The sequence below is a fragment of the Heptranchias perlo genome, unplaced genomic scaffold (genome assembly GCF_035084215.1).
Source record: "Heptranchias perlo isolate sHepPer1 unplaced genomic scaffold, sHepPer1.hap1 HAP1_SCAFFOLD_746, whole genome shotgun sequence".
NCBI classification, from domain to species: domain Eukaryota; kingdom Metazoa; phylum Chordata; class Chondrichthyes; order Hexanchiformes; family Hexanchidae; genus Heptranchias; species Heptranchias perlo.
The window spans coordinates 52722-77741 of record NW_027139779.1 but is presented as its reverse complement, the minus strand read 5'-3'; the positions used below and the strand labels follow the sequence as shown (position 1 = coordinate 77741).

The window sequence follows — 25020 nt, the reverse complement described above, 5'->3', positions numbered from 1 at the left end:
TGACGCCGTCACCCGAGGGGCAGGCCGGGGAGTGACGCCGTCACCCGGGGGGCAGGCCGGGGAGTGACGCCGTCACCCGAGGGGCAGGCCGGGGAGTGACACCATCATATCCAGCAACCCAGAAATGACATTTCTGGAGTGGCAGACACGGAAGTGATGTAATCCGAGTCTCAGATATCGGGATTAATTTAACAGTTTTAGGGATTTGTTCCCACAATAAAATGCTGGAAACACGGGTTCAGTGAATGTGGTTTGAAATGTGTGTAAATGTCTCAGTGAGTCAGTGACCCGGTGAAATGACAGAGTCCCGGCCTCGTAGTCTAACTGAACTCGGATCCTGCTGATTGACCAGTTCAATGGGAGGACAGTGAACTGGGAATTGTGATCGGCTCTGAGAGAATCATCATCATAAAAACCCAAACACCAGGATTTCCTGCTGAGCCTCAGATTAGACTCGTCCCCCTCTCTCTCCACACTCCCACACACAATCCCTATTCCCCAGTCCTTCCCATCAGTCTCCACATCCCAGGATTTTAAGGAGTTCGGAAAGAGATTAACAAGCAGGACCTCAAAGGTAGTAATCTCCGGATTACTCCCGGTGCCATGAGCCAGTGAATATAGAAATAGGAGGATAGAGCAGATGAATGTGTGGCTGGAGAGATGGTGCAGGAGAGAGGGCTTTAGATACCTGGGTTATTGGGACCAGTGCTGGGGGAGGTGGGACCTGTACAGGCCGGACAGGTTGAACCTCAATGGAGCTGGGACCAATGTCCTCGCGGGGTGGTTTGCTAGTGCTGTGGGGGGCGGTGGGTTTAAACTAATTTGGCAGGGGGATGGGCACCAGGATGTAGCATTGGAAAAGAGAAACAAGGGGCACAAAGGATCGGGAGAGACAGACAGCAATAGAGCAAGAAATAGTACAGTATTAGGTGGGATCAGACAAGGAGAGAGTAGAAGAAAGTCTAAGACTGGTTTGCAGTGTATGTGTGTAATCACATGAAGTGTGGTAAACAAGGTCAGTGAACTGCAGGCACAAATAGTCACACGGGAATATGATGTCATGGCGATAACGGAGACCTGGCTCAAAAAAGGGCAGGATTGGATATTAAATATTCCTGGATACAAGGTTTTCAGGAAAGAGAGGGAAGGAAAGGAAGGAGGGGGGTGGCAGTAATGATTAAGGAGAATAATGCAATGCTGGAGAGAGGATGTCCTGGAGGGGGCAAGGACAGAATCTATTTGGTTAGTTAAGAAACAATAGAGGTGCCATTACACTACTGGGAGTATTCTATAGGCCACCAACTAGTGGGAACAATACAGAGGAGCAAATTTGCAGGGAAATTACAGAGCGGTGCAAAAGCTATAGAGTAGTGATAATGGGGGACTTCAACTATCCTAATATAGTCTGGGTTAATAATAATATAAGGGGCAAAGAGGGGGAGGAATTTTTGAAATGTGTTCAGGAGAACTTTCTTGATCAGTACGTATCCAGCTCAATGAGGAAGGAGGCATTGCTGGAGTTGGTTCTAGGGAATGAGGCGGGCCAAGTGGAGCAAGTGTCAGTGGGGGAGCGTTTCGGGAACAGCAATTATAGCATCATAAGGTTTAGAATAGCTATGGAAAAGGGCATGCACCACTCTAAAGTAAAAATACTCAATTGGAGGAGGGCCAATTTCAGTGGCATGAGAACAGATCTGGCCCAGGTTTCTCTCTCTCACTTCCTGTCTAACAGGTTCCTGAGAAGCACGACACACTGATGGAACAGCCCAGGTCACTCCCATTTCAGGTCTTGCTGCATGCGGGCTCAGACTGCTTCATTATTTGAGGGGTTGCGAATGGAACTGAACACTGTGCAATCTTCAGCGAACATCCCCATTTTTGACCTTATGATGGAGGGAAGGTCATTGATGAAGCAGCTGAAGATAGTTGGGCCCAGGACACTGCCCTGAGGAACTCCCGCATCAATGTCCTGGGGCTGAGATGATTGGCCGCCAACAACCACTACCATCTTCCTTTGTGCTCGGTATGACTCCAGCCACTGGAGAGTTTTCCCCCTGATTCCCATTGACTTCAATTTTACTAGGGCTCCTTGGTGCCACACTCGGTCAAATGCTGCCTTGATGTCAAGGGCAGTCACTCTCACCTCACCTCTGGAATTCAGCTCTTTTGTCCATGTTTGGACCAAGGCTGTAATGAGGTCTGGAGCCAAGTGGTCCTGGCGGAACCCAAACTGAGCATCGGTGAGCAGGTTATTGGTGAGTAAGTGCCGCTTGATAGCACTGTCGACGACACCTTCCATCACTTTGCTGATGATCGAGAGTAGACTGATGGGGCGGTAATTGGCCGGATTGGATTTGTCCTGCTTTTTGTGAACAGGACATACCTGGGCAATTTTCCACATTGTCGGGTAGATGCCAGTGTTGTAGCTGTACTGGAACAGCTTGGCTAGAGGCGCGGCTAGTTCTGGAGCACAAGTCTTCAACTGCTTCATCAATGACCTTTCCTCCATCATGAATGTGGTGGTTCAAGTCCCACTCCAGGGACTTGAGCACTAAATCTAGGCTGACACTCCAGTGCAGTACTGAATACTATTTATCCCTCAATCAACACCAGGAAAACACATTATCTGCTCATTATCACATTGCTGTTTGTGGGATCTTGCTGTGCACAAATTGGCTGCTGTGTTTCCAGCTCACAACATTGACTGCACTTCAAAACATACCACGGGTTAGATGATGAGGAGAGATTACATAAACTAGGCTTGAATTCCCTGGAATATTGAAGGTTAAGGGGTGATTTGATTTAGGATTTTGAAAGGAATTGATCAGGTAAATAGAGAGAAACTTTTTCCGCTGGTGGGGGAGTCGAGGACAAGGGGACATAACCTTAAAATCAGAGCCAGGCCATTCAGGAGAGAAGTTAGGAAACACTTCTTCACACAAAGGGTGGTGGAAGTGTGGAACTCTCTCCCACTACAAGCAGGAGATACTCACTCAATGAATAATTAAGGGATATGGAGCCAAGGTGGGTAAATGGAGTTAGGATACAGATCAGCCATGATCTGTTGAATGCCGGAACAGGCTCGAGGGGCTGAATGGCCTACTCCTGATCCTATGAGATAGCGAGCGTGAGTGAGAGAAATAAAAAACAGGCTCGTGCTGAGCTGTGATGCTCTCCACGATCAAATATCTTGCCAGTACTCGATGTGCAAGCTTACATAGGAACATAGGAACATGAGAAGGCCATTCAGCCCCTCGTGCCTGCTCCGCCATTTGATAAGATCATGGCTGATCTGTGATCTAACTCCATTTTCCTGCCTTTGGCCCATATCCCTTAATACCTTTGGTTGCCAAAAAGCTATCTATCTCACATTTAAATTTAGCAATTGAGCTAGTATCAATTGCCGTTTGTGGAAGAGAGTTCCAAACTTCTACCACCCTTTGTGTGCAGAAATGTTTTCTAATCTCACTCCTGAAAGGTCTGGCTCTAATTTTTAGACTGTGCCCCCTACTCCTAGATTCCCCAACCAGCGGAAATAGTTTCTCTCTATCCAACCTATCTGTTGAGAGAGAGAGCACGGGCGAGGGAGAGAGAGAGAGAGAGCACGGGCGAGAGAGAGAGAGCACGGGCGAGAGAGAGAGGGAGCTCGGGCGAGAGAGAGAGAGAGTGAGAGAGAGAGCACGGGCGAGAGAGAGAGAGAGCAGGGGCGAGAGAGAGAGAGCACGGGCGAGAGAGAGAGAGAGAGCACGGGCGAGAGAGAGAGGGAGCTCGGGCGAGAGAGAGAGAGAGTGAGAGAGAGAGCACGGGCGAGAGAGAGAGCGCACGGGCGAGAGAGAGAGAGAGCACGGGCGAGAGAGAGAGAGAGAGAGCACGGGAGAGAGAGAGAGCACGGGAGAGAGAGAAAGAGAGAGCAGGGGCGAGAGAGAGAGAGAGAGTACGGGCGAGAGAGAGAGCAGGGGCGAGAGAAAGAGAGAGCACGAGAGAGAGAGCACGGACGAGGGAGAGAGAGCAGGGGCAAGAGAGAGAGAGGGAGCACTGGAGAGAGAGAGAGAGAGAGGGAGCACGAGAGAGAGAGAGTACAGGCGAGAGAGAGAGAGAGCACGGGCAAGAGAGTGAGAGAGCATGGGCGAGAGAGAGAGAGAGCACGGGTGAGAGAGAGAGATCACGGGCGAGAGAGTGAGAGAGAGAGAGAGCACGGGTGAGAGAGAGAGAGAGCACGGGCGAGAGAGAGAGAGAGAAAGCACGGGAGAGAGAGAGCACGGGAGAGAGAGAAAGAGAGAGCAGGGGCGAGAGAGAGAGAGCATGGGCGAGAGAGAGAGAGAGCACGGGCGAGAGAGAGAGGGAGCTTGGGCGAGAGAGAGAGAGAGCACAGGAGAGAGAGAGCATGGGAGAGAGAGAAAGAGAGAGCAGGGGCGAGAGAGAGAGAGAGAGTACGGGCGAGAGAGAGAGCAGGGGCGAGAGAAAGAGAGCACGGACAAGAGATCGAGAGAGAGAGCACGGGTGTGGGAGAAAGAGAGCACGAGAGAGAGAGAGCACGGACGAGGGAGAGAGAGCAGGGGCAAGAGAGAGAGAGGGAGCACTGGAGAGAGAGAGAGAGAGAGGGAGCACGAGAGAGAGAGAGTACGGGCGAGAGAGAGAGAGAGCACGGGCAAGAGAGTGAGAGAGCACGGGCGAGAGAGAGAGAGAGCACGGGTGAGAGAGAGAGATCACGGGCGAGAGAGTGAGAGAGAGAGAGAGCACGGGTGAGAGAGAGAGAGAGCACGGACGAGAGAGAGAGAGAGAAAGCACGGGAGAGAGAGAGCACGGGAGAGAGAGAAAGAGAGAGCAGGGGCGAGAGAGAGAGAGCATGGGCGAGAGAGAGAGAGAGAGCACGGGCGAGAGAGAGAGGGAGCTCGGGCGAGAGAGAGAGAGAGTGAGAGAGAGAGCACGGGCGAGAGAGAGAGAGAGAGCACAGGAGAGAGAGAGAGCATGAGAGAGAGAGAAAGAGAGAGCAGGGGCGAGAGAGAGAGAGAGAGTACGGGCGAGAGAGAGAGCAGGGGCGAGAGAAAGAGAGCACGGACAAGAGATAGAGAGAGAGAGCACGGGTGTGGGAGAAAGAGAGCACGAGAGAGAGAGCACGGACGAGGGAGAGAGAGCAGGGGCAAGAGAGAGAGAGGGAGAGAGAGCAGGGGCGAGGGAGAGAGAGGGAGCACTGGAGAGAGAGAGAGAGAGGGAGCACGAGAGAGAGAGAGTACGGGCGAGAGAAGAGAGAGAGCATGGGCAAGAGAGTGAGAGAGCACGGGTGTGGGAGAAAGAGAGCACGAGAGAGAGAGCACGGACGAGGGAGAGAGAGCAGGGGCGAGAGAGAGAGAGGGAGCACTGGAGAGAGAGAGAGAGAGGGAGCACGAGAGAGAGAGAGTACAGGCGAGAGAGAGAGAGAGCATGGGCAAGAGAGTGAGAGAGCACGGGCGAGAGAGAGAGAGCATGGGTGAGAGAGAGAGATCACGGGCGAGAGAGTGAGAGAGAGAGAGAGCAGGGGCGAGGGAGAGAGAGCACGGGCGAGAAAGAGGTAGAGAGAGAGAGCACGAGAGAGAGAGAGAGCAGGGGCGAGAGAGAGAGAGAGAACAGGTGAGAGAGAGAGCAGGGGCGAGAGAGATTGAGTGAACAGGCGAGAGAGAGAGCAGGGCGAGAGAGAGAGAGAGCACGGGCGAGAGAGAGAGAGCACGGGCGAGAGAGAGAGAGTGAGCACAGGTGAGAGAGAGAGAGCACGGGCGAGAGAGAGAGAGGGAGCACAGGTGAGAGAGAGAGAGAGCAGGGGCGAGAGAGAGAGAGAGCACGGGCGAGAGAGAGAGAAGAGAACAGGTGAGAGAGAGAGCAGGGGCGAGAGAGAGAGTGAGAGCACAGGTGAGAGAGAGAGAGAGCAGGGGCGAGAGAGAGAGAGAGAACAGGTGAGAGAGAGAGCAGGGGCGAGAGAGAGAGTGAACAGGCGAGAGAGAGAGCAGGGGCGAGAGAGAGAGGGAGCACGGGCGAGAGAGAGGGAGCACGGGCGAGAGAGAGGGAGCACGGGCGAGAGAGAGAGTGAGCACGGGCGAGAGAGAGAGACACAGCACGGGCGAGAGAGAGAGAGAGCCGGGGCGAGAGAGAGAGTGAGCACAGGTGAGAGAGAGAGAGCACGGGCGAGAGAGAGAGAGAGAGAGAGGGAGCACGGGCGAGAGAGAGAGTGAGCACAGGTGAGAGAGAGAGAGCACGGGCGAGAGAGAGAGTGAGCACGGGCGAGAGAGAGAGAAAGAGAGCAGGGGCGAGAGAGAGAGAGAGAGCAGGGGTGAGAGAGAGAGGGAGAGAGAGCATGGGTGAGAGAGAGAGAGAGAGAGCATGGGTGAGAGAGGGAGAGAGAGAGCAGGGGTGAGGGAGAGAGAGAGAGAGAGCAGGGGCGAGAGAGAGAGAGAGAGAGCAGGGTGAGAGAGAGAGAGAGAGAGCAGGGGTGAGAGAGAGAGAGAGAGAGCAGGGGCGAGAGAGAGAGAGAGAGCAGGGGTGAGAGAGAGAGAGAGCATGGGTGAGAGAGAGAGAGAGAGAGCAGGGGTGAGAGAGAGAGAGAGAGAGAGAGCAGGGGTGAGAGAGAGAGAGAGCATGGGTGAGAGAGAGAGAGAGAGAGCAGGGGTGAGAGAGAGAGAGAGAGAGCATGGGTGAGAGAGAGAGAGAGAGAGCAGGGGTGAGAGAGAGAGAGAGAGAGAGAGCAGGGGTGAGAGAGAGAGAGAGCATGGGTGAGAGAGAGAGAGAGAGAGCAGGGGTGAGAGAGAGAGAGAGAGAGCATGGGTGAGAGAGAGAGAGAGCATGGGTGAGAGAGAGAGAGAGAGCAGGGGTGAGAGAGAGAGAGAGAGAGCATGGGTGAGAGAGAGAGAGAGCATGGTGAGAGAGAGAGAGAGAGCAGGGGTGAGAGAGAGAGAGAGCAGGGTGAGAGAGAGAGAGAGAGCATGGGTGAGAGAGGGAGAGAGAGCATGGGTGAGAGAGGGAGAGAGAGCATGGGTGAGAGAGGAGAGAGAGAGCATGGGTGAGAGAGAGAGAGAGAGAGCAGGGGTGAGAGAGAGAGAGCAGGGGCGAGAGAGAGAGAGAGAGCAGGGGTGAGAGAGAGAGCATGGGTGAGGGAGAGAGAGAGAGAGCAGGGTGTGAGAGAGAGAGAGAGAGAGAGCAGGGGTGAGAGAGAGAGAGAGAGAGCAGGGGTGAGAGAGAGAGAGAGAGAGAGCACGGGCGAGAGAGAGAGAGAGTGAGAGAGAGAGCAGGGGCGAGAGAGAGAGCAGGGGTGAGAGAGAGAGAGAGAGAGCAGGGGTGAGAGAGAGAGCAGGGGTGAGAGAGAGAGAGAGAGCAGGGGTGAGAGAGAGAGAGAGAGCAGGGGTGAGAGAGAGAGAGAGAGAGCAGGGGTGAGAGAGAGAGAGAGAGAGCAGGGGTGAGAGAGAGAGAGAGCAGGGGTGAGAGAGAGAGAGAGAGCAGGGGTGAGAGAGAGAGAGAGAGAGCAGGGGTGAGAGAGAGAGAGAGAGAGAGAGCACGGGCGAGAGAGAGAGAGAGAGAGAGCAGGGGTGAGAGAGAGAGAGAGCAGGGGTGAGAGAGAGAGAGAGAGCAGGGGTGAGAGAGAGAGAGAGAGAGCAGGGGTGAGAGAGAGAGAGAGAGAGAGAGCACGGGCGAGAGAGAGAGGGAGAGAGAGCATGGGTGAGAGAGAGAGAGAGAGAGAGCAGGGGTGAGAGAGAGAGAGAGCACGGGCGAGAGAGAGAGGGAGAGAGAGCATGGGTGAGAGAGAGAGAGAGAGAGAGCAGGGGTGAGAGAGAGAGAGAGCACGGGCGAGAGAGAGAGGGAGAGAGAGCATGGGTGGAGAGAGAGAGAGCATGGGTGTGAGAGAGAGAGAGAGAGCATGGGTGAGAGAGAGAGAGAGAGAGAGCAGGGGTGAGAGAGAGAGAGAGAGAGCACGGGCGAGAGAGAGAGAGAGAGAGCAGGGGCGAGAGAGAGAGAGAGCACGGGCGAGAGAGAGAGAGAGAGAGCAGGGGTGAGAGAGAGAGGGAGAGAGAGCAGGGGTGAGAGAGAGGGAGAGAGAGCATGGGTGAGAGAGAGAGAGAGAGCAGGGGTGAGAGAGAGAGAGAGAGAGAGCACGGGCGAGAGAGAGAGAGAGAGAGCACGGGCGAGAGAGAGAGAGAGAGCACGGGCGAGAGAGAGAGGGAGAGAGAGCATGGGTGAGAGAGAGAGAGAGAGAGCAGGGGTGAGAGAGAGAGAGAGAGAGAGCACGGGTGAGAGAGAGAAAGAGAGAGAGCACGGGCGAGAAGTTAGTAAACACTTCTTCAGGCAAAGGGTGGTGAAGTGTGGAACTCTCTCCCACTAAAAGCAGTCGGTGCGAGCTCAATTCACAATTTAAAATCTGAGATCGATAGATTTTTGCTCGCCGAGGGTGTGAAAGGATATGGAGCCAGGGTGGGTAAATGGAGTAAGGATACAGATCAGCCATGATGTGATTGAATGGTGTAACAGGCTCGAGGGGCTGAATGGCCTACTCCTGTTCCTATGAGAGACAGAGCACGAGTGAGAGACAGAAATAAAAAACAGGCTCGGGCTGAGCTGTGATGCTCTCCACGGTCAAATACCCTGTCAGTACTCGATGTCCAAGTTTACATATGAATGCTGGCCACGTGAGGGTGAGGTACTGGAGACAAACACTGCCTGTTGGGCTGTGATTAGACTTTGGGTTATTGCCTCCTGAGGAGGAAGAGGGTGGAAATTAATCATTAAAAATTGTGGGGGGGGAGAGAGGAAAGATGATAATAAACACGTGGACTTCATTATGAGAAGATGGAGTTTATGATCTCTCTTTGCCCCTCTGATGAACCCTTTAACTTTTTCTGCATATTTTTCTATTCCTCCCAGAAATCTCCTTCACCTTCCTCTCTGCAGGATTTGTAAAGGTTATTTTTTCCTCTTTATATCAGTTTTAATTTGTTTCTTTAACCATTTTGGGTCTGGTCTGAGCTGATTAGTTTTCGGTTTGTGTTTACTGAGCCCAGTTTGCTGTATTCTGGATCCAGATTGTAAAATTGTAATCTTGTGTTTCTGATTTTGTTTCTGAACTGCTGCTGCAGGCCTGAAAGGGTTAATCTTCAGACAGAGTCAATCAGGAAATGAAACGAACGTCGTCACTCCCGACACCGAGTGTTTATAAGAATTTCACTTCCTGCTCTGGTTCGTCGCTCTCTCTTGTTCTGTGTGAAAGCTGCTTCAGGTGCTGTAGGAATGGAGCCCGGAGCTTTCGAGGATGAATTAACCTGTGCTGTGTGTCTCCAGGTGTACCAGGACCCGGTGGTGTTGTCCTGTCAGCACAGTTTCTGTTTGAAATGTATTGAGGGAGTTTGGGCCCAGACACCAGGCCCAGAAGGGTTTGAGTGTCCTCAGTGTCGTCGGAAATTCAACCCCAGGCCCAGTCTGGAGAGAAACTTCACGCTGTGTAATATTGTGGAAAAATACAACCAGTCACAGCCTCTTGCTAAATCATCCCGTGTCGTGTGTGATACGTGCATCAAGAATCCATCCCCAGCTGTCAAGACGTGTCTGAAATGTGAAGCTTCCTTTTGCTCCCTTCATTTAAAACCACATTTACTGAAAGAGGCCTACAAAGATCACACCCTAATCGAACCTGTGGCTGATCTTACAGACAGGCAGTGCGTTGACCATAAGAAGGTTCTTGAATTCTACTGTAAAGATGATGCAGAGTGTGTGTGTGTTTCCTGTATAATAATAGGGAAACATAAATCCCACACACTGCTGAGCCTGGATCAGGCACAAGCTGTAATTAAGGTGAGTGACACAATTCCTGATATTAAATACAGTAAGGGAGAGTTTTCCTGTAGAGCTCAGTAATTCACTGTGTGGGCACCAGTGAGAACTGGCACTCCATGGCATAGGGCTGTAGAGCAGAGCATGTTGTAGCCCTGTGTAACGCTGGGGTATTCTGCCATCTGACCAGCAGGGAGAGGACCATCACCGGTGGGGGGAGTGAGGGACACCCACGGGGGGTGACTCAGGGGCTGGGGGGAGAAACTGTTTCTCACAACAAGAGGGAATTGGTGTTTGAGAAATGCTGGTGTGACTGAGTCTGTCTCCCTTTCCCCTCGGCTGATTCCTGGAAATGGAGGAGCTGAGTCCGTGTGAAAATGCAGCACACGGTGAGTCAGTGTGAAAAGAAGCCGGTGTGTGTGTGGTTCCTCAGTTTATACAGGGCAGGGAGCGCCTCTTTACTGAGAGTCACAGAAGGGAATATTTCTGCTCAGGGCCCAGACACTGAGAATCCCCCAAACCACTTTCTATCCACACCCAGTGGGGTCACTCCTGGAACGGAATCATTTCCCTTTTACATTCCAGTTTGAATCCCGTTCAAACACTTTCCAATTGCCTTTACAGGAAGAATTGGAGAGAGAAATCGAGAGTCTTCGGGGAGTCCAGCAGAATTGTTCCAGCAAACAGCGAGACTTGGAGAGATCAGAAGCTGAAATAAAGGTGGGTAAAGTGGGACTGGATTTAGAAAGGGTTTCTCTCCCCACTGAGTCAATGAGCACATCAGAAACAGGCCTTCCAAACCAGGCTGGTTGTGTTGGGGCCGAGTCACTGATTACACTGAGTTCCCCGTGTGTTTGATGTGAGGGGGAGCTGCTTAACTCTCCCTGCACCTCCCAGGGAATATTATTACATCACTTGGGCACTGGATTTCCTGAAACAGACACAGTCAGAGGCTGGGAGTTGGAGACTTGCCCTGAAGCCTGTGTCAGATGAACATAGAAAGGAAGAGGAAGAAAAGACCATTAGCCCCAGCGAGCCTGCCCCATGCAGACAGGGTTCAATCACACACACCACTGATCCACCCCGAACCATGGACTCACCTGGGAAAGGCAAACAGAAGAGAGAAAAAACACCTGCAGACAATTCAGGACAAACTCTGGGAAATTTCTCCCCAGCTCCCTTTTAAAGGGTGGGAGTGACTCCATACCCCCGACATGTTCAGGGAGTCTGTTCCAGAGATCGAGGACTCTGGGGTCTAACCTAACTCTGTGCCTATGGATTTTATACACAGGCCCTCTAGTCCTACCATCCCGATCCATCTCAAGTACCTCACCCAACGAGTGAGTCCAATAATCCCTCGATCATTTTAAAAACCTCAATCATGTCCCTCTCGGCCTGCCTTTCTGTAAATCACCCTCCCTCTTGGAGCCGATCCTCAGAACTAAAATCCACCAGACTACGTGTCATTCTGGCCACCGTCCTCTCCAGAGTCTCAATCTCCTTCACCAGGTGGGGGCACCAAAACTGGACCCATCACTCAAGGTGTGGATGGACCAGGTGGCAGTGCCATACACAGTCTAAATACAGTGCTCTTTCACTTAAACTCAAGGCTCAAGGCAACACTCGTTAAACTCTGTTTTCTCCCCCAGTAGACCCTCCCCCACTGCTTGTCCATCTTTAACGGTGATCGAGTAGTGATCAAAACAAACTGTCCCGTCCCTGGAAAGTGCCGTGTGCTCAGGGTAAGAGCTGTGTGGAAGGGCCGTTTGTAATGAGAGTTGGTTTGGGTTTCAGACACGAATCAATGAGCTGAAAGGAAAGCTATCGAAGAGCTTCTCTGAATGGAGGAGAGAGCTGGAAGAAGATGAAGAATACGCACTGAAACTGATCGATGAGGAGGGTCTCCGAGCTCTCTCTCAGATTAGAAGCTGTTCTGAAGCATTAAACAAGAGGATGGAACAGATTACATTAATAGATGGAGAAACCCAGAGTCTGGTACAGAGGGACCATCTCTCCTTTATTCAGGTACATCTTCAATATAAACAGGGCCATGTCTGGGGAATGGGGCGTATCTGTGAGGCTGGTGAGAGGGCTGAATTGTTTGAAGATTGTTGATGGGGCCCAGAATTGGCGCTGCCCCCTCAGCCCTGCCCTGGGAGTGTTGGCGCTGCCCCCTCAGCCCTGCCCTGGGAGTGTTGGCGCTGCCCCCTCAGCCCTGCCCTGGGAGTGTTGGCGCTGCCCCCTCAGCCCTGCCCTGGGAGTGTTGGCGCTGCCCCCTCGGCCCTGCCCTCGGAGTGTTGGTGCTGCCCCAGGATGGAGTGCAGTGAAATGTGGGATTATTGCCCATTCCTGTGACTGGCCCGACCTACTGTTATACACTGAACTCTTTACTCTCAATCCCAAATTCACCCTTTGGTTCCATTGGGTGTTGATTTGTTCGTTGACTGATTTGATCTCCTCTCTTTATTCACAGAACTCGAAGCAGCTCCTTTCCAGGTAAGTTCCTCTCAGTCATACAGTACCTGCTGCTGATAGGGAACCTTCCCCTGTATCTGGGAGAAGAGTGAAAGTAGAATCACCGCTTGGAAACCTTCCCAGATAAGGTGCTTTCAAATGGTGGGAATATTGAGTGATGTTTAACTGTGGTTTGAGGGGTTATTGGCTCAGGCAGCCTGTGGGAAATGGGAGATTCCACATGTACACTGACGACCCCCAGCTCTACCTCACCACCACCTCTCTCGACCCCTCCACAGCATCTGATTTGTTACGCTGCTTGTCCGACATCCAGTATTGGATGAGGTGAAATTTCCTCCAATTAAATATTGGGAAGTTCGAAGCCATTGTCTTCGGTCCCCACCACAAACTCCGTTCCCTAGTCACCGACTCCATCCCCCTCCCTGGCCACTGTCTGAGTCTGAACCAGACTGTTCACAACCTCGGCGTTCTATTTGACCCTGAGCTGAGCCTCCGACCCCATTTCCTCTCCATCACCAACACCTCCTACTTCCACCCCATAATATCACCTGTCTCAGCATCTGCTGCTGAAACCCTCATCCGTGCTATTGTTACCTCTGGACTCGACTTTTCCAATTCTCTCCTGTCCGGCCTCCCATCTTCCACCCGCCATGACCTTCAGCTGATCCAAAACTCTGCTGCCCGTATCCTAACTCGCACCAAGTCCCGTTCACCCATCACCCTCTGCTCACTGACCGACATTGACTCCCGGTCCAGCAACGCCTGGAATTTAAAATTCTCATCCTTGTTTCAAATCCCTCCGTGGCCTCGCCCCTCCCTATCTCTGTAACCTCCTCCAGCCCTACAACCCCCTGAGAATCATACAATCATTGAATGAGAGAAATTTATGGCACAGAAGGAGGCCATTTGGCCCATCATGTCCGTGCTTGCCAAAAAAGAGCAATCCAGCCTAATCCCACTTTCCAACTCTTGGTCCGTAGCCCTGTCGGTTACGGCACTTCAAGTGCATGTCCAAGTACTTTTTAAATGCAATGAGGGTTTCTGCCTCTCCCACCCTTTCAGGCAGTGAGTTCCAGACCCCCACCACACTCTGGGTGAAAAAACTTCTCATCAACTCCCCTCTAATCCTTCTACCAATTACTTAAATTCTATGCCCCCTGGTTATTGACCTCTCTGCGAAGGGAAATCGGTCCTTCCTATCTACTCTATCCAGGCCCCTCATAATTTTATACACCTCAATTAAATCTCTCCTCAGCCTCCTCTGTTCCAAAGAAAACAACCCCAGCCGATCCAATCTTTCCTCATACCTAAAATTCTCCAATCTTGGCAACATCCTCGTAAATCTCCTCTGTTCTCTGTCCAGTGCAATCACATCTTTCCTGTAATGTGGTGACCAGAACTGTGCACTGTACTCTAGTTGAGGCCCAACTCATGTTTTATACAGTTCTAGCATAACCTCCCTGCTCTTATATTCTGTGCCTCAGTTAATAAAGGAAAGTTTCCCCTTTGCCTTCTTAACCACCTTATCTAACTGTCCTGCTACCTTCAGTGATCTGTGGACATGCACTCCAAGGTCCCTCTGTTCCTCTGCACTTCTCAGTATCCTACCATTTATTGTGTATTCCCTTGCCTTGTTTGCCCTCCCCAAATGCATTGCCTCACACTTCTCCAGATTGAATTCCATTTGTCACTTTTCTGCCGACCTGACCAGTCCACTGACCAGAGAACTCTGCGTTCCTCCAATTCTGGCCTTTTGTTCATCCCCAATTTCCTTCGCCCGACCATTGGTGGCCGTGCCTTCAGATGCCTCGGCCCTAAGGTCTGGAATTCCCTCCCTAAATCTCTCCCCCTCTCTACCTCTCCTTCCGAAAGATGCTCCTTCAAACCTACCTCTTTGACCAAGCTTTTCGTCACCTGTCCTAATATCTCCTTATGTGGCTCAGTGTGAAGCATCTTGGGACATTTCACTACTTTAAAGGCGCTATATAAATGCAAGTTGTTGTTATTGAGTGACCTGGGCTGTTCCATCGGTGTGTCGAGCTTCTCAGGAACCTGTTAGACAGGAAGTGAGAGAGAGAGAAACCTGCAGTGACCTGTATCTAACCGAGGCTTCCGAAAGGCTCCATGTGTGTCAGTGACAGCTTTATTCCATTGGGTCAGTAAGTGCTGTGTGATTGGCTTGTTCCATCAACCAGCCCATGGAGAAATGAGGAGAGGGGCAGGTCCCAGTGTCAGAGTGACAGTAAAATGTGTTGTGATTGGCTCATTCTATCCACTAACAGAGAAATGAGTCAGTGCTGAGATTTCCCAGTAATGTCACTGTGATTGGACCCTCTGGCCACGATTTTATCTCCGAGGTCCGGGTGGGTTGGGGGCGTGGGGCAAACAAAATCGGGGATTTCCGGAGCGGGAAGGAATCCCGGCTCCAACCCGCTGAAAAACACGTCCGACCCAGAGCCACCTGGGTGCGCGGGGTTCAGGAAGCTGGGACGGGACGATATTTAAACCCACAATTAACGGAGTTAAAGTCCTTGGAATTGTGATTTACATTTTATTGATGCAGGGAAACGATATCAACGCTGCCTCAACGTGTTTCCTGTGCTGTGTGAAGCACGCCATGGAAACGGAGGTGAGTTGCAGCCGGCAGCCATTTGGCCATTGAAATCCCTGTTTGACAGATGGGGATAAAAGGTGAGTTATTGCAGCAGGGCACTCAGTTCTCTCAGACAAACTATTGGCTGGGAGTTCTTTGTGTTTAGTCTGAGAATTCTTGGTTCACACTCAGAATTGTTCTGTTTACACATATTTACCTACATTTTGGACCCCCTCAAACTGGTAACATCAGGATGGGGGGGCACGATGGCTGCATTCACCAGTATATCTGAGGAGGAGGCACATCACCATCCTCGCCAGGCACGGCCTGCAGATCCACCACTTGCAGCTCCACAAGACAGAGGTACGTCACAGGGACCCGCACAAGAGCAGAGAGGGGAAAAACAGAGGGCCTGACATCGCAGGAGGCACTACCCTCGTGAGAGGGTCTACAGACCGAGCCTGAGCTTCCTGGACTCTCTGAGAAGCAGTGCATACGGAGGCTGAGAGTGAGTCACCAGGTGGTCGCAGACATCTGAAGCCTCCTTCATGCAGAGCTGCTCCCGGCTGGGCCTGGTGGCATCGCATTGCCCGTCTCAGTTAAAGTCACCACTGCCCTTAACTCCTTCACCTCCGGATCCTTCCAGGGTGTCACCGGTGACATCATCGGGGTCTCTCATTCGTCTGCCCACAAGTGCATAAGACAGGTCTCCGATGGTTTGTTTTGCAGGGTGTCTCACCACGTCAACTTCCCCATGGACGATCTCAGCCAGACGGAGAGGGCAGTGGGTTTCCACTCACTGTGCTGGCTTCCCACGGGTACAGGGTGCAATTGATTGCACACACGTAGAAATCCGAGCACCTCCACACGAGCCAGGACTGTTCACCAACAGAAAGGGATATCACTCCCTCAACACGCAGCTCGTTTGTGATCACCGGAAAAGATTTCTTCACGTGTGCACCAGATTCCCTGGCAGCTGCCACGATTCCTTCATTCTGCGGGAATCCAACATCCCGGCCCTCTTCCACGCACCAAACAGACTTAAGGGCTGGCTCCTCGGAGACAAGGGAAAGCTCCTGCAGACGTGGCTCATGATACCTGTGAGAAACCCCATCAGCGAGGCACAGAGTCAGTACAACGACAGTCACATCACCACCAGGTCTGTCATTCAACATGCGATGTGATGGGCTTCAGGTGCCTGGGTCGATCTGGGGGAGAGCTTCAATACGCACCAGCGAGAGTGGGGAGAATTATAGTCGTCTGTTGTGTCCTGCACAACATCGCGCAACAGAGAGGATTACCAGTGGATGAGGCCACAGCCATCAACATTGAGGAGGAGGGGCAGGAGGACGAGGATGAGGAGGGTGGGCAGCCCATCGTCAGAGCAGTGGCTCACCTGGCTGCTCGTGAGGCCAAGGAGTCACTGATATTTGACCGATTCTCATAAGGACATCTGCAAAGTGAGGATAGTCCAGTCCTCAGACCACCTGGAACGAGCACCACCAACACCAGTACCCCCGGCCCACACAAAACAGTCCAACAACCACACATACACCCACTGTAAACACACCCACTGGGTGGCATCAAGTCTCACCGTTCATGATGAAGCACATGAAAGGGCCCTATCACAAAAGGGACTCAAGAATGGGCAAGATGTGGCAGTAGTGGTGAGAATGATAACATTTAATGTGACTTTAACAAAAACCAAATATAAATGATAAACCTGACAGTCTGTCAGACACTCTTGTGCAAACCCCCGGTGATCACAAAACCTTCGCCTTCCTCTTCCTCCTACTTCTACCTGGTGCATCCCCTGTGGCTGTAACAGAGGTAGTGGCAGGTTGCACAGATTCATACCCTGACTGTTAAGATGCTCTCGGCCGACGCTCTCTGGGTTTTGGAGCCCATGAGGGTCCCTCCAAAGACTGCTCCACCTGCACCTGTGCAGGGGCAGACTCAGCAACCTGGAGAGGAGGCAGCATTGTGGGTATTCGTTGAGAGGGGGGCAAAGGGTGAGACATAGGAACGCTTTGAGTGGTGTCCCCACTTCCATGTCCCCTTTTGCCAACATCCCTCTACTGGGTCAGGGCCACATCACTCCTACCACCCTGCTGACAACAGTTTGGAGGACATGTGTGATGCCTGGTAAGGCCACTTCTAAAGTTTCTGTCTGCCTGTTTAAGGTGGCAGACATGTTGGCATCCAGAGTCCGCATGCCCATCGTCAGGGCCTGAATGGACTCATTTGTGAGCCGTGCTTGATGCTCAATGGAGGCTAGCCTTCTGTCCATCGCAGACATTCCCGCACGTACCTGTGACACGATCTCAGATATTCCCGCACGTACCTGTGACACTATCTCAGATATTCCCACACGTCCCTGTGACACTATCTCAGATATTCCCGCACGTACCTGTGACACTATCTCAGATATTCCCACACGTACCTGTGACACTATCTCAGATATTCCAGCACGTCCCTGTGACACTATCTCAGATATTCCCACATGTACCTGTGACACTATCTCAGATATTCCCACAATATCTCAGAGATTGTTCAGATATTCCCACATGTACCTGTGACACTATCTCAGATATTCCCACAATATCTCAGAGATTGTGTGTGATGAATGTTAAAGTTGTGTCACCAGATGTTTGTGGGGTGCCAGTCTCGCCGTCCCCGATGGACAGGCACTCGAGGGTGCGTCTGATCTGCAGGGCCTCCTCCTCCACCTCTGTGAGGAACACTATTAGTTGTGGCCCCCCCTCCAGTCCTCACCCTCTCCCGTGTATTTTGAGCTCTTCTCCGACGAGGGGAGAAAGTACAGACGTGTGAGTGAGTGAGGGTGAAGTGGTCAGCCAATGAATGCATTGCTTTGGGTGAGACTGACCGTGAAAGAGGTGCATCAGAGGGTGAGTATCAGACAGAGACATCACATTGGATGAGGATTGGGGTGAGTGGTAGTGGTGGGGGGACTAATGGGGAGGTGAGGAAGTGCTGAGGAAGTGAAGGTAAGTTGAGGATGAGCCTTAAGTGGGTGTGAGGAGTGATGTGATGGCAGTGCAGAGTGAGAGGGGGTGAGGGTGGGGGAGTGATGTACACCAAGGATTGCAGGAGAATCAGTGAGTGTGCTCTCTTTTGCTGACCTGGTTAGGTCATTGAAACGCTTCCTGAACTGCACCCAAGTGCGGGAGATGTTGCTCCTGCTGGTCACCTCCTCAGCCACCTCGAGCCAGGCCTTCTTGGTGGCAGAGGCAGGCCACTTCCTCCTGTCCGCCGAGTAAAATATTTCCCTCCTCCTCCTCACCCCGGCCAGCAGCACCTCAAGTGAGGAGTCACTAAATCGTGGAGCTGCCTTGTCCCTCTGCTGCTCCATTCTGCCTGGTTGTTCCTTTGTGCAGCAAAAGCCATTGCATCAATGGCCCTTTAAATACGGACACTCCAACTGACAGCAGGTCATGTGGGTGCGCAGTCCGCCCGCTGCGCAGCTTTCAGACGGCAAACCCGCCACCAACGTTAAGGGCCATCAATGAAGTCGCGATCGTGTGGGGAAAGGTGGGGATTAATTTTTCGGGTTTCCCGCGGGCCCCTTGACCCCCCGCTGCCATCCCACAGGCAGATTAAAATCATGGCCTCTGTGAGGGAATCCCACCGATCCCAGGTCCCTGGGAGGCTGTTCCTTCTCCTCTCCTCACTTCACATGATTGTAGAGTGTGATCCTGCAGAGAGGGGGGAGCACAGACTGGAGACCCTCGGGATAATAATAATTATTAATAATGGAAAGATGAGGGCTCCAGTACAGAGAAACTGGATTGAACACAGACGGCTTTGAAAATCACAAACTGAGCTGAAGTGGCAGCAAACCAGGATCCCACTGCACGTGTGGAGATCAGTGTGAATGCAGGGAGACTGCAAATCCCGGGATTCTGCCATTTTCAGGATGGGTTGCTGCGGGGTCTCAGTACGAGCATTAGAAGGGGTGCAGGTTGTTGCACTGATCACTCGTTCCCCTTTGGGTTTCTGATCTGAAATGTCCCCACTGATAAAAACATTCTCTCCTCTTTCATTCCAGAGTGACTGAGACTCAGAGAGTCACAGACCCAGATGTTCCAGCGCTCACCCTGAACCTGTCCAATATATCTCAACTTATCCAGAAGAGGCTGAATGGATCGGAAAAGTATCACTCCGACATATTGGGAATCATTGGTGAGAACGTGCAGCTTTTCTCCAATATAAGGGACTGAGAGCAGGTCGGGTTAGTTGTGTTCAGACAGCTGGGAATATCCAAAATAATTCAGGAACTTAGAAAGACACAGACACACACGTCCTGTCACAGAGACTCGCACAGACACACACGTCCTGTCACAGAGACTCGCACAGACACACACGCCCTGTCACAGAGACTCACACAGACACACACTCCCTGTCACAGAGACTTACACAGACACACACGCCCTGTCACAGAGACTCACACAGACACACACGCCCTGTCACAGAGACTCACACAGACACACACGCCCTGTCACAGAGACTCACACAGACACACACGCCCTGTCACAGAGACTCACACAGACACACACGCCCTGTCACAGAGACAAAGACAGACACATACAGATGCAGAGACAATCAATAAATACACAAATATAAACATAGAGAGAGAGATTGAAATCAATGGAAGTCCTGATGCTGACTGATTTAAGGAACATTGACTGTTCCCACAGTTGGCATCAAAAGGATTTATTTATTGAATTGTTCCCATCCCTGCCCTGTCTGTTTCACTCTCTGTATTACTGTGACTCTCTATTCCATTCCCTTTAATACCCGCCCTATCTGTTCCACTCTCTAATACTTGACTGATCTGTTTCACTCTGTAATTCCCACCCCGTTTTCCTGTCGGTTTCACCGACTGTAATACCTGCCCCGTCAGTTTCACTGTGTTCGGGTCTGTCACACCCGTGCTGTCTGGTTCACTCTACACAATACACAGTCGGTCTGTTTTGTTCTCTGTACAGGTGAAAAATAGTAATTAGTATTTATCAAGAAGCAAAACTATACAGAAGCAAGAGCCAATCAGTGGATGAGATGACAAAACAGGACTTAACTTGTTCCCACACATCGATTGGCTTCCTGGGTCCAACAGAACAAGTGTTTTTGAGTATTTGCTGCCCTTTTCTCAGAGTCTTTATACCTCACTGGGTCACAATTCCCAATCACCGTGTGCTTTGTTTACAGTGCCAGCTTCCACCGAATGCAGGGGCCCATCGAACGTAACTCCTCCCCCACACAGCTCCTCTGGAGCAGCCTCTGTCCCAGGGAGCGTCCTCCAGCTGTCGACTGGGATCACGGGAAGAGCGGGAATATCCCAAGGTCTGTTTATAATCTTACACAAGGATCACGGGGGCAGTGATTCATTTCTGTTTAACTCTTTGTTTTGCTCTGGTGTTTCTTCAGTCAGGGTTTAGCTCAGAGGATTCGAGGGTCGAGTTCCTGCACCTCTTTCCTCTCCACAACTCGGAATTGGTCCGAGTCTCAGACTCAGGGCTGGAGGGGGGTCCTGGGGAACTCACAGTGAACAGGGACTAACGGAAGGGGCATAAGATTCATCCGAATTCTCAGGTGAATCCGCGGTACTGTTTGTAAACTGATGGAGGCTTTAATCAAGCTGTGGGCAGGATGGGACAGTAACAGGAGGGAGAGAGCCCAGGGCACACTCCTGTATTCAGGATGGGACAGTAACAGGAGGGAGAGAGCCCAGGGCACACTCTTGTATTCAGGATGGGACAGTAACAGGAGGGAGAGAGCCCAGGGCACACTCCTGTATTCAGGATGGGATAGTAACAGGAGGGAGAGAGCCCAGGGTACACTCCTGTATTCAGGATGGAACAGTAACAGGAGGGAGAGAGCCCAGGACACACTCCTGTATTCAGGATGGGACAGTAACAGGAGGGAGAGAGCCCAGGGCACACTCCTGTATTCAGGATGGAACAGTAACAGGAGGGAGAGAGCCCAGGACACACTCCTGTATTCAGGATGGGACAGTAACAGGAGGGAGAGAGCCCAGGGCACACTCCTGTATTCAGGATGGGACAGTAACAGGAGGGAGAGAGCCCAGGGCACACTCCTGTATTCAGGATGGAACAGTAACAGGAGGGAGAGAGCCCAGGGCACACTCCTGTATTCAGGATGGAACAGTAACAGGAGGGAGAGAGCCCAGGGCACACTCCTGTATTCGGGATGGGACAGTAACAGGAGGGAGAGAGCCCAGGGCACACTCCTGTATTCGGGATGGGACAGTAACAGGAGGGAGAGAGCCCAGGGCACACTCCTGTATTCGGGATGGGACAGTAACAGGAGGGAGAGAGCCCAGGGCACACTCCTGTCTTCGGGATGGGACAGTAACAGGAGGGAGAGAGCCCAGGGCACACTCCTGTATTCAGGATGGAACAGTAACAGGAGGGAGAGAGCCCAGGGCACACTCCTGTCTTCGGGATGGGACAGTAACAGGAGGGAGAGAGCCCAGGGCACACTCCTGTATTCAGGATGGAACAGTAACAGGAGAGAGAGCCCAGGGCACACTCCTGTATTCAGGATGGAACAGTAACAGGAGGGAGAGAGCCCAGGGCACACTCCTGTATTCAGGATGGGACAGTAACAGGAGGGAGAGAGCCCAGGGCACACTCCTGTATTCAGGATGGAACAGTAACAGGAGGGAGAGAGCCCAGGGCACACTCCTGTGAGCTGTGTGTTCCCAGTACAGCCGGTGCTGAGATTGTGGGGCTGGAACTGTGAGTCTGTGGGATGTGTTGTGTGCCGGTGAATCCCCTCCATTGTGTCTGGGAGAACGTGAGCACAGTGCCAGGGGCTTGTGTGATTAAACTGACTGCTACTGTGTGTCTCCACTGCAGTGTTTGCACTGAGTGTACAGCACTGGGACCCACACACTGCTGTTTAACAGGGATTCTGATTGAAGGCCATTGATTTAACATGGGATGAATCCAGTCTAAGAGGTAATATGGGGCTGACACTGTCTGGGAAATACTGACACTCCCACCCTGCAGCTGTCAATCATTGATCTGAGTGGAATAACCCTGTCTGACCAATCTCTTCCCTCCTCTCTAGGGCAAAGGTCACCGATGAGCCTGGATCCAAAGACAGTAAACTGGAACTTGGTTCTGTCTGATGATCTGAGATCAGTAACACGGACTGAATGGGAACAGCCCTACCCACCTCACCCAGAGAGGTTTAAAGACTGTCCTCAAGTCCTCTGCTCCCAGAGTTTCTCCTCAGGATCCCATTCCTGGGATGTGGAGACTTATGGGAAGGACTGGGGAATCGGGATTGTGTGTGGGAGTGTGGCGAGGGAGGGGGACGAGTCTAATCTTAGGCTCAGCAGGAAATCCTGGTGTTTGGATTTTCATTATGGTTCTCTCACAGCCGCTCACTATTCCCAGTTCACTCACCTCCCACTGACCCCGTCGAACATCAGGATCCGAGTTCAGTTGGACTACGAGGCCGGGACTCTGTCATTTCACCGGGTCACTGACTCACTGAGACATTTACACACATTTCAAACCACATTCACTGAACCCGTGTTTCCAGCATTTTATTGTGGGAATAAATCCCTAAAACTATTAAATTAATCTGAGAATTGGATGACATCACTTCCTGTTTCTGGATCCTGAGGTGACGTCACTTCCAGCTTTGCCCCTCTGATGATGTCACTTCCAGGTTTGCCCCTCTGATGATGTCACTTCCAGGTTTGCCCCTCTGATGATGTCAATTCCATGTCTGCCCCTCTGATGATGTCACTTCCATGTCTGCCCCTCTTAATGATGTCACTTCCATGTCTGCCCCTCTGATGACGTCACTTCCAGGTCTGCCCCTCTGATGACGTCACTTCCAGGTCTGCCCCTCTGATGACGTCACTTCCAGGTCTGCCCCTCTGATGACTTCACTTCCAGGTCTGCCCCTTTGATGACATCACTTCCAGGTCTGCCCCTCTGATGACATCACTTCCAGGTCTGCCCCTCTGATGACATCACTTCCAGTTCTGCCCCCTGATGACATCACTTCCTTGTCTGCCCCTCTGATGATGTCACTTCCAGGTTGGCCCCACTGATGATGTCACTTCCAGGCCTGCCCCCTCTGATGATGTCACTTCCAGGCCTGCCCCCTCTGATGATGTCACTTCCAGGCCTGCCCCATCTGATGATTTCACTTCCAGGTCTGCCCCCCTCTGATGATGTCACTTCCAGGTGTGACACTTCTCTGTTGCAATTGATTTTTTTCTTCAGTTGTATAATTTTACTTTAGTTCCAGAATTGTCGTGGGATTAATCTCAGTAATGAATCGTAGTAACGGCCGGTGTGACTGTATTAATCTCAGTAATGAATCGTAGTAACGGCAGGTGTGACTGTATTAATCTCAGTAATGAATCGTAGTAACGGCCGGTGTGACTGTATTAATCTCAGTAATGAATCGTAGTAATGGCCGGTGTGACTGTATTAATCTCAGTAATGAATCGCAGTAACGGCCGGTGTGACTGTATTAATCTCAGTAATGAATCGTAGTAACGGCAGGTGTGACTGTATTAATCTCAGTAATGAATCGTAGTAACGGCCGGTGTGACTGTATTAATCTCAGTAATGAATCGTAGTAACGGCAGGTGTGACTGTATTAATCTCAGTAATGAATCGTAGTAACGGCCGGTGTGACTGTATTAATCTCAGTAATGAATCGTAGTAACGGCCGGTGTGACTGTATTAATCTCAGTAATGAATCGTAGTAACGGCCGGTGTGACTGTATTAATCTCAGTAATGAATCGTAGTAACGGCAGGTGTGACTGTGTTAATCTCAGTAATGAATCGTAGTAACGGCAGGTGTGACTGTATTAATCTCAGTAATGAATCGCAGTAACGGCAGGTGTGACTGTATTAATCTCAGTAATGAATCGTAGTAACGGCAGGTGTGACTCTATTAATCTCAGTAATGAATCGTAGTAACGGCGGGTGTGACTGTATTAATCTCAGTAATGAATCGTAGTAACGGCCGGTGTGACTGTATTAATCTCAGTAATGAATCGTAGTAACGGCCGGTGTGACTGTATTAATCTCAGTAATGAATCGTAGTAACGGCCGGTGTGACTGTATTAATCTCAGTAATGAATCGTAGTAACGGCCGGTGTGACTGTACTAATCTCAGTAATGAATCGTAGTAACGGCCGGTGTGACTGTATTAATCTCAGTAATGAATCGTAGTAACGGCCGGTGTGACTGTATTAATCTCAGTAATGAATCGTAGTAACGGCCGGTGTGACTGTATTAATCTCAGTAATGAATCGTAGTAACGGCGGGTGTGACTGTATTAATCTCAGTAATGAATCGTAGTAACGGCCGGTGTGACTGTATTAATCTCAGTAATGAATCGTAGTAACGGCCGGTGTGACTGTATTAATCTCAGGAATGAATCGTAGTAACGGCAGGTGTGACTGTATTAATCTCAGGAATGAATCGTAGTAACGGCCGGTGTGACCGTATTAATCTCAGGAATGAATCGTAGTAACGGCAGGTGTGACTGTATTAATCTCAGTAATGAATCGTAGTAACGGCAGGTGGGATTGTATTAATCTCAGTAATGGATCGTAGTAATGGCCGGTGTGACTGTATTAATCTCAGTAATGAATCGTAGTAACGGCCGGTGTGACTGTATTAATCTCAGGAATGAATCGTAGTAACGGCAGGTGTGACTGTATTAATCTCAGTAATGAATCGTAGTAACGGCAGGTGGGATTGTATTAATCTCAGTAATGAATCGTAGTAACGGCCGGTGTGACCGTATTAATCTCAGTAATGAATCGTAGTAACGGCCGGTGTGACTGTATTAATCTCAGTAATGAATCGTAGTAACGGCAGGTGTGACTGTATTAATCTCAGTAATGAATCGTAGTAACGGCCGGTGTGACTGTATTAATCTCAGTGGTGAATCGTAGTAACGGCCGGTGTGACTGTATTAATCTCAGTAATGAATCGTAGTAACGGCCGGTGTGACTGTATTAATCTCAGTGGTGAATCGTAGTAACGGCCGGTGTGACTGTATTAATCTCAGTAATGAATCGTAGTAACGGCCGGTGTGACTGTATTAATCTCAGTAATGAATCGTAGTAACGGCCGGT

The 25020-nt window shown here is 51.2% G+C and overlaps 1 protein-coding gene across 1 annotated transcript; it reads left to right on the top strand.

Annotated features, from left to right (window-relative positions):
- Positions 1-9168: 9168 nt before the first annotated feature.
- On the top strand, positions 9169-24153 carry LOC137319152 (E3 ubiquitin/ISG15 ligase TRIM25-like). The gene is made up of 6 exons (XM_067981497.1): positions 9169-9804; positions 10408-10503; positions 11578-11808; positions 12257-12279; positions 18921-19054; positions 21968-24153. Exons 1-6 carry the CDS (start codon positions 9244-9246, stop codon positions 22486-22488), a joined length of 1566 nt encoding a protein of 521 aa, XP_067837598.1. The 5' UTR covers positions 9169-9243; the 3' UTR covers positions 22489-24153.
- Positions 24154-25020: the final 867 nt, after the last annotated feature.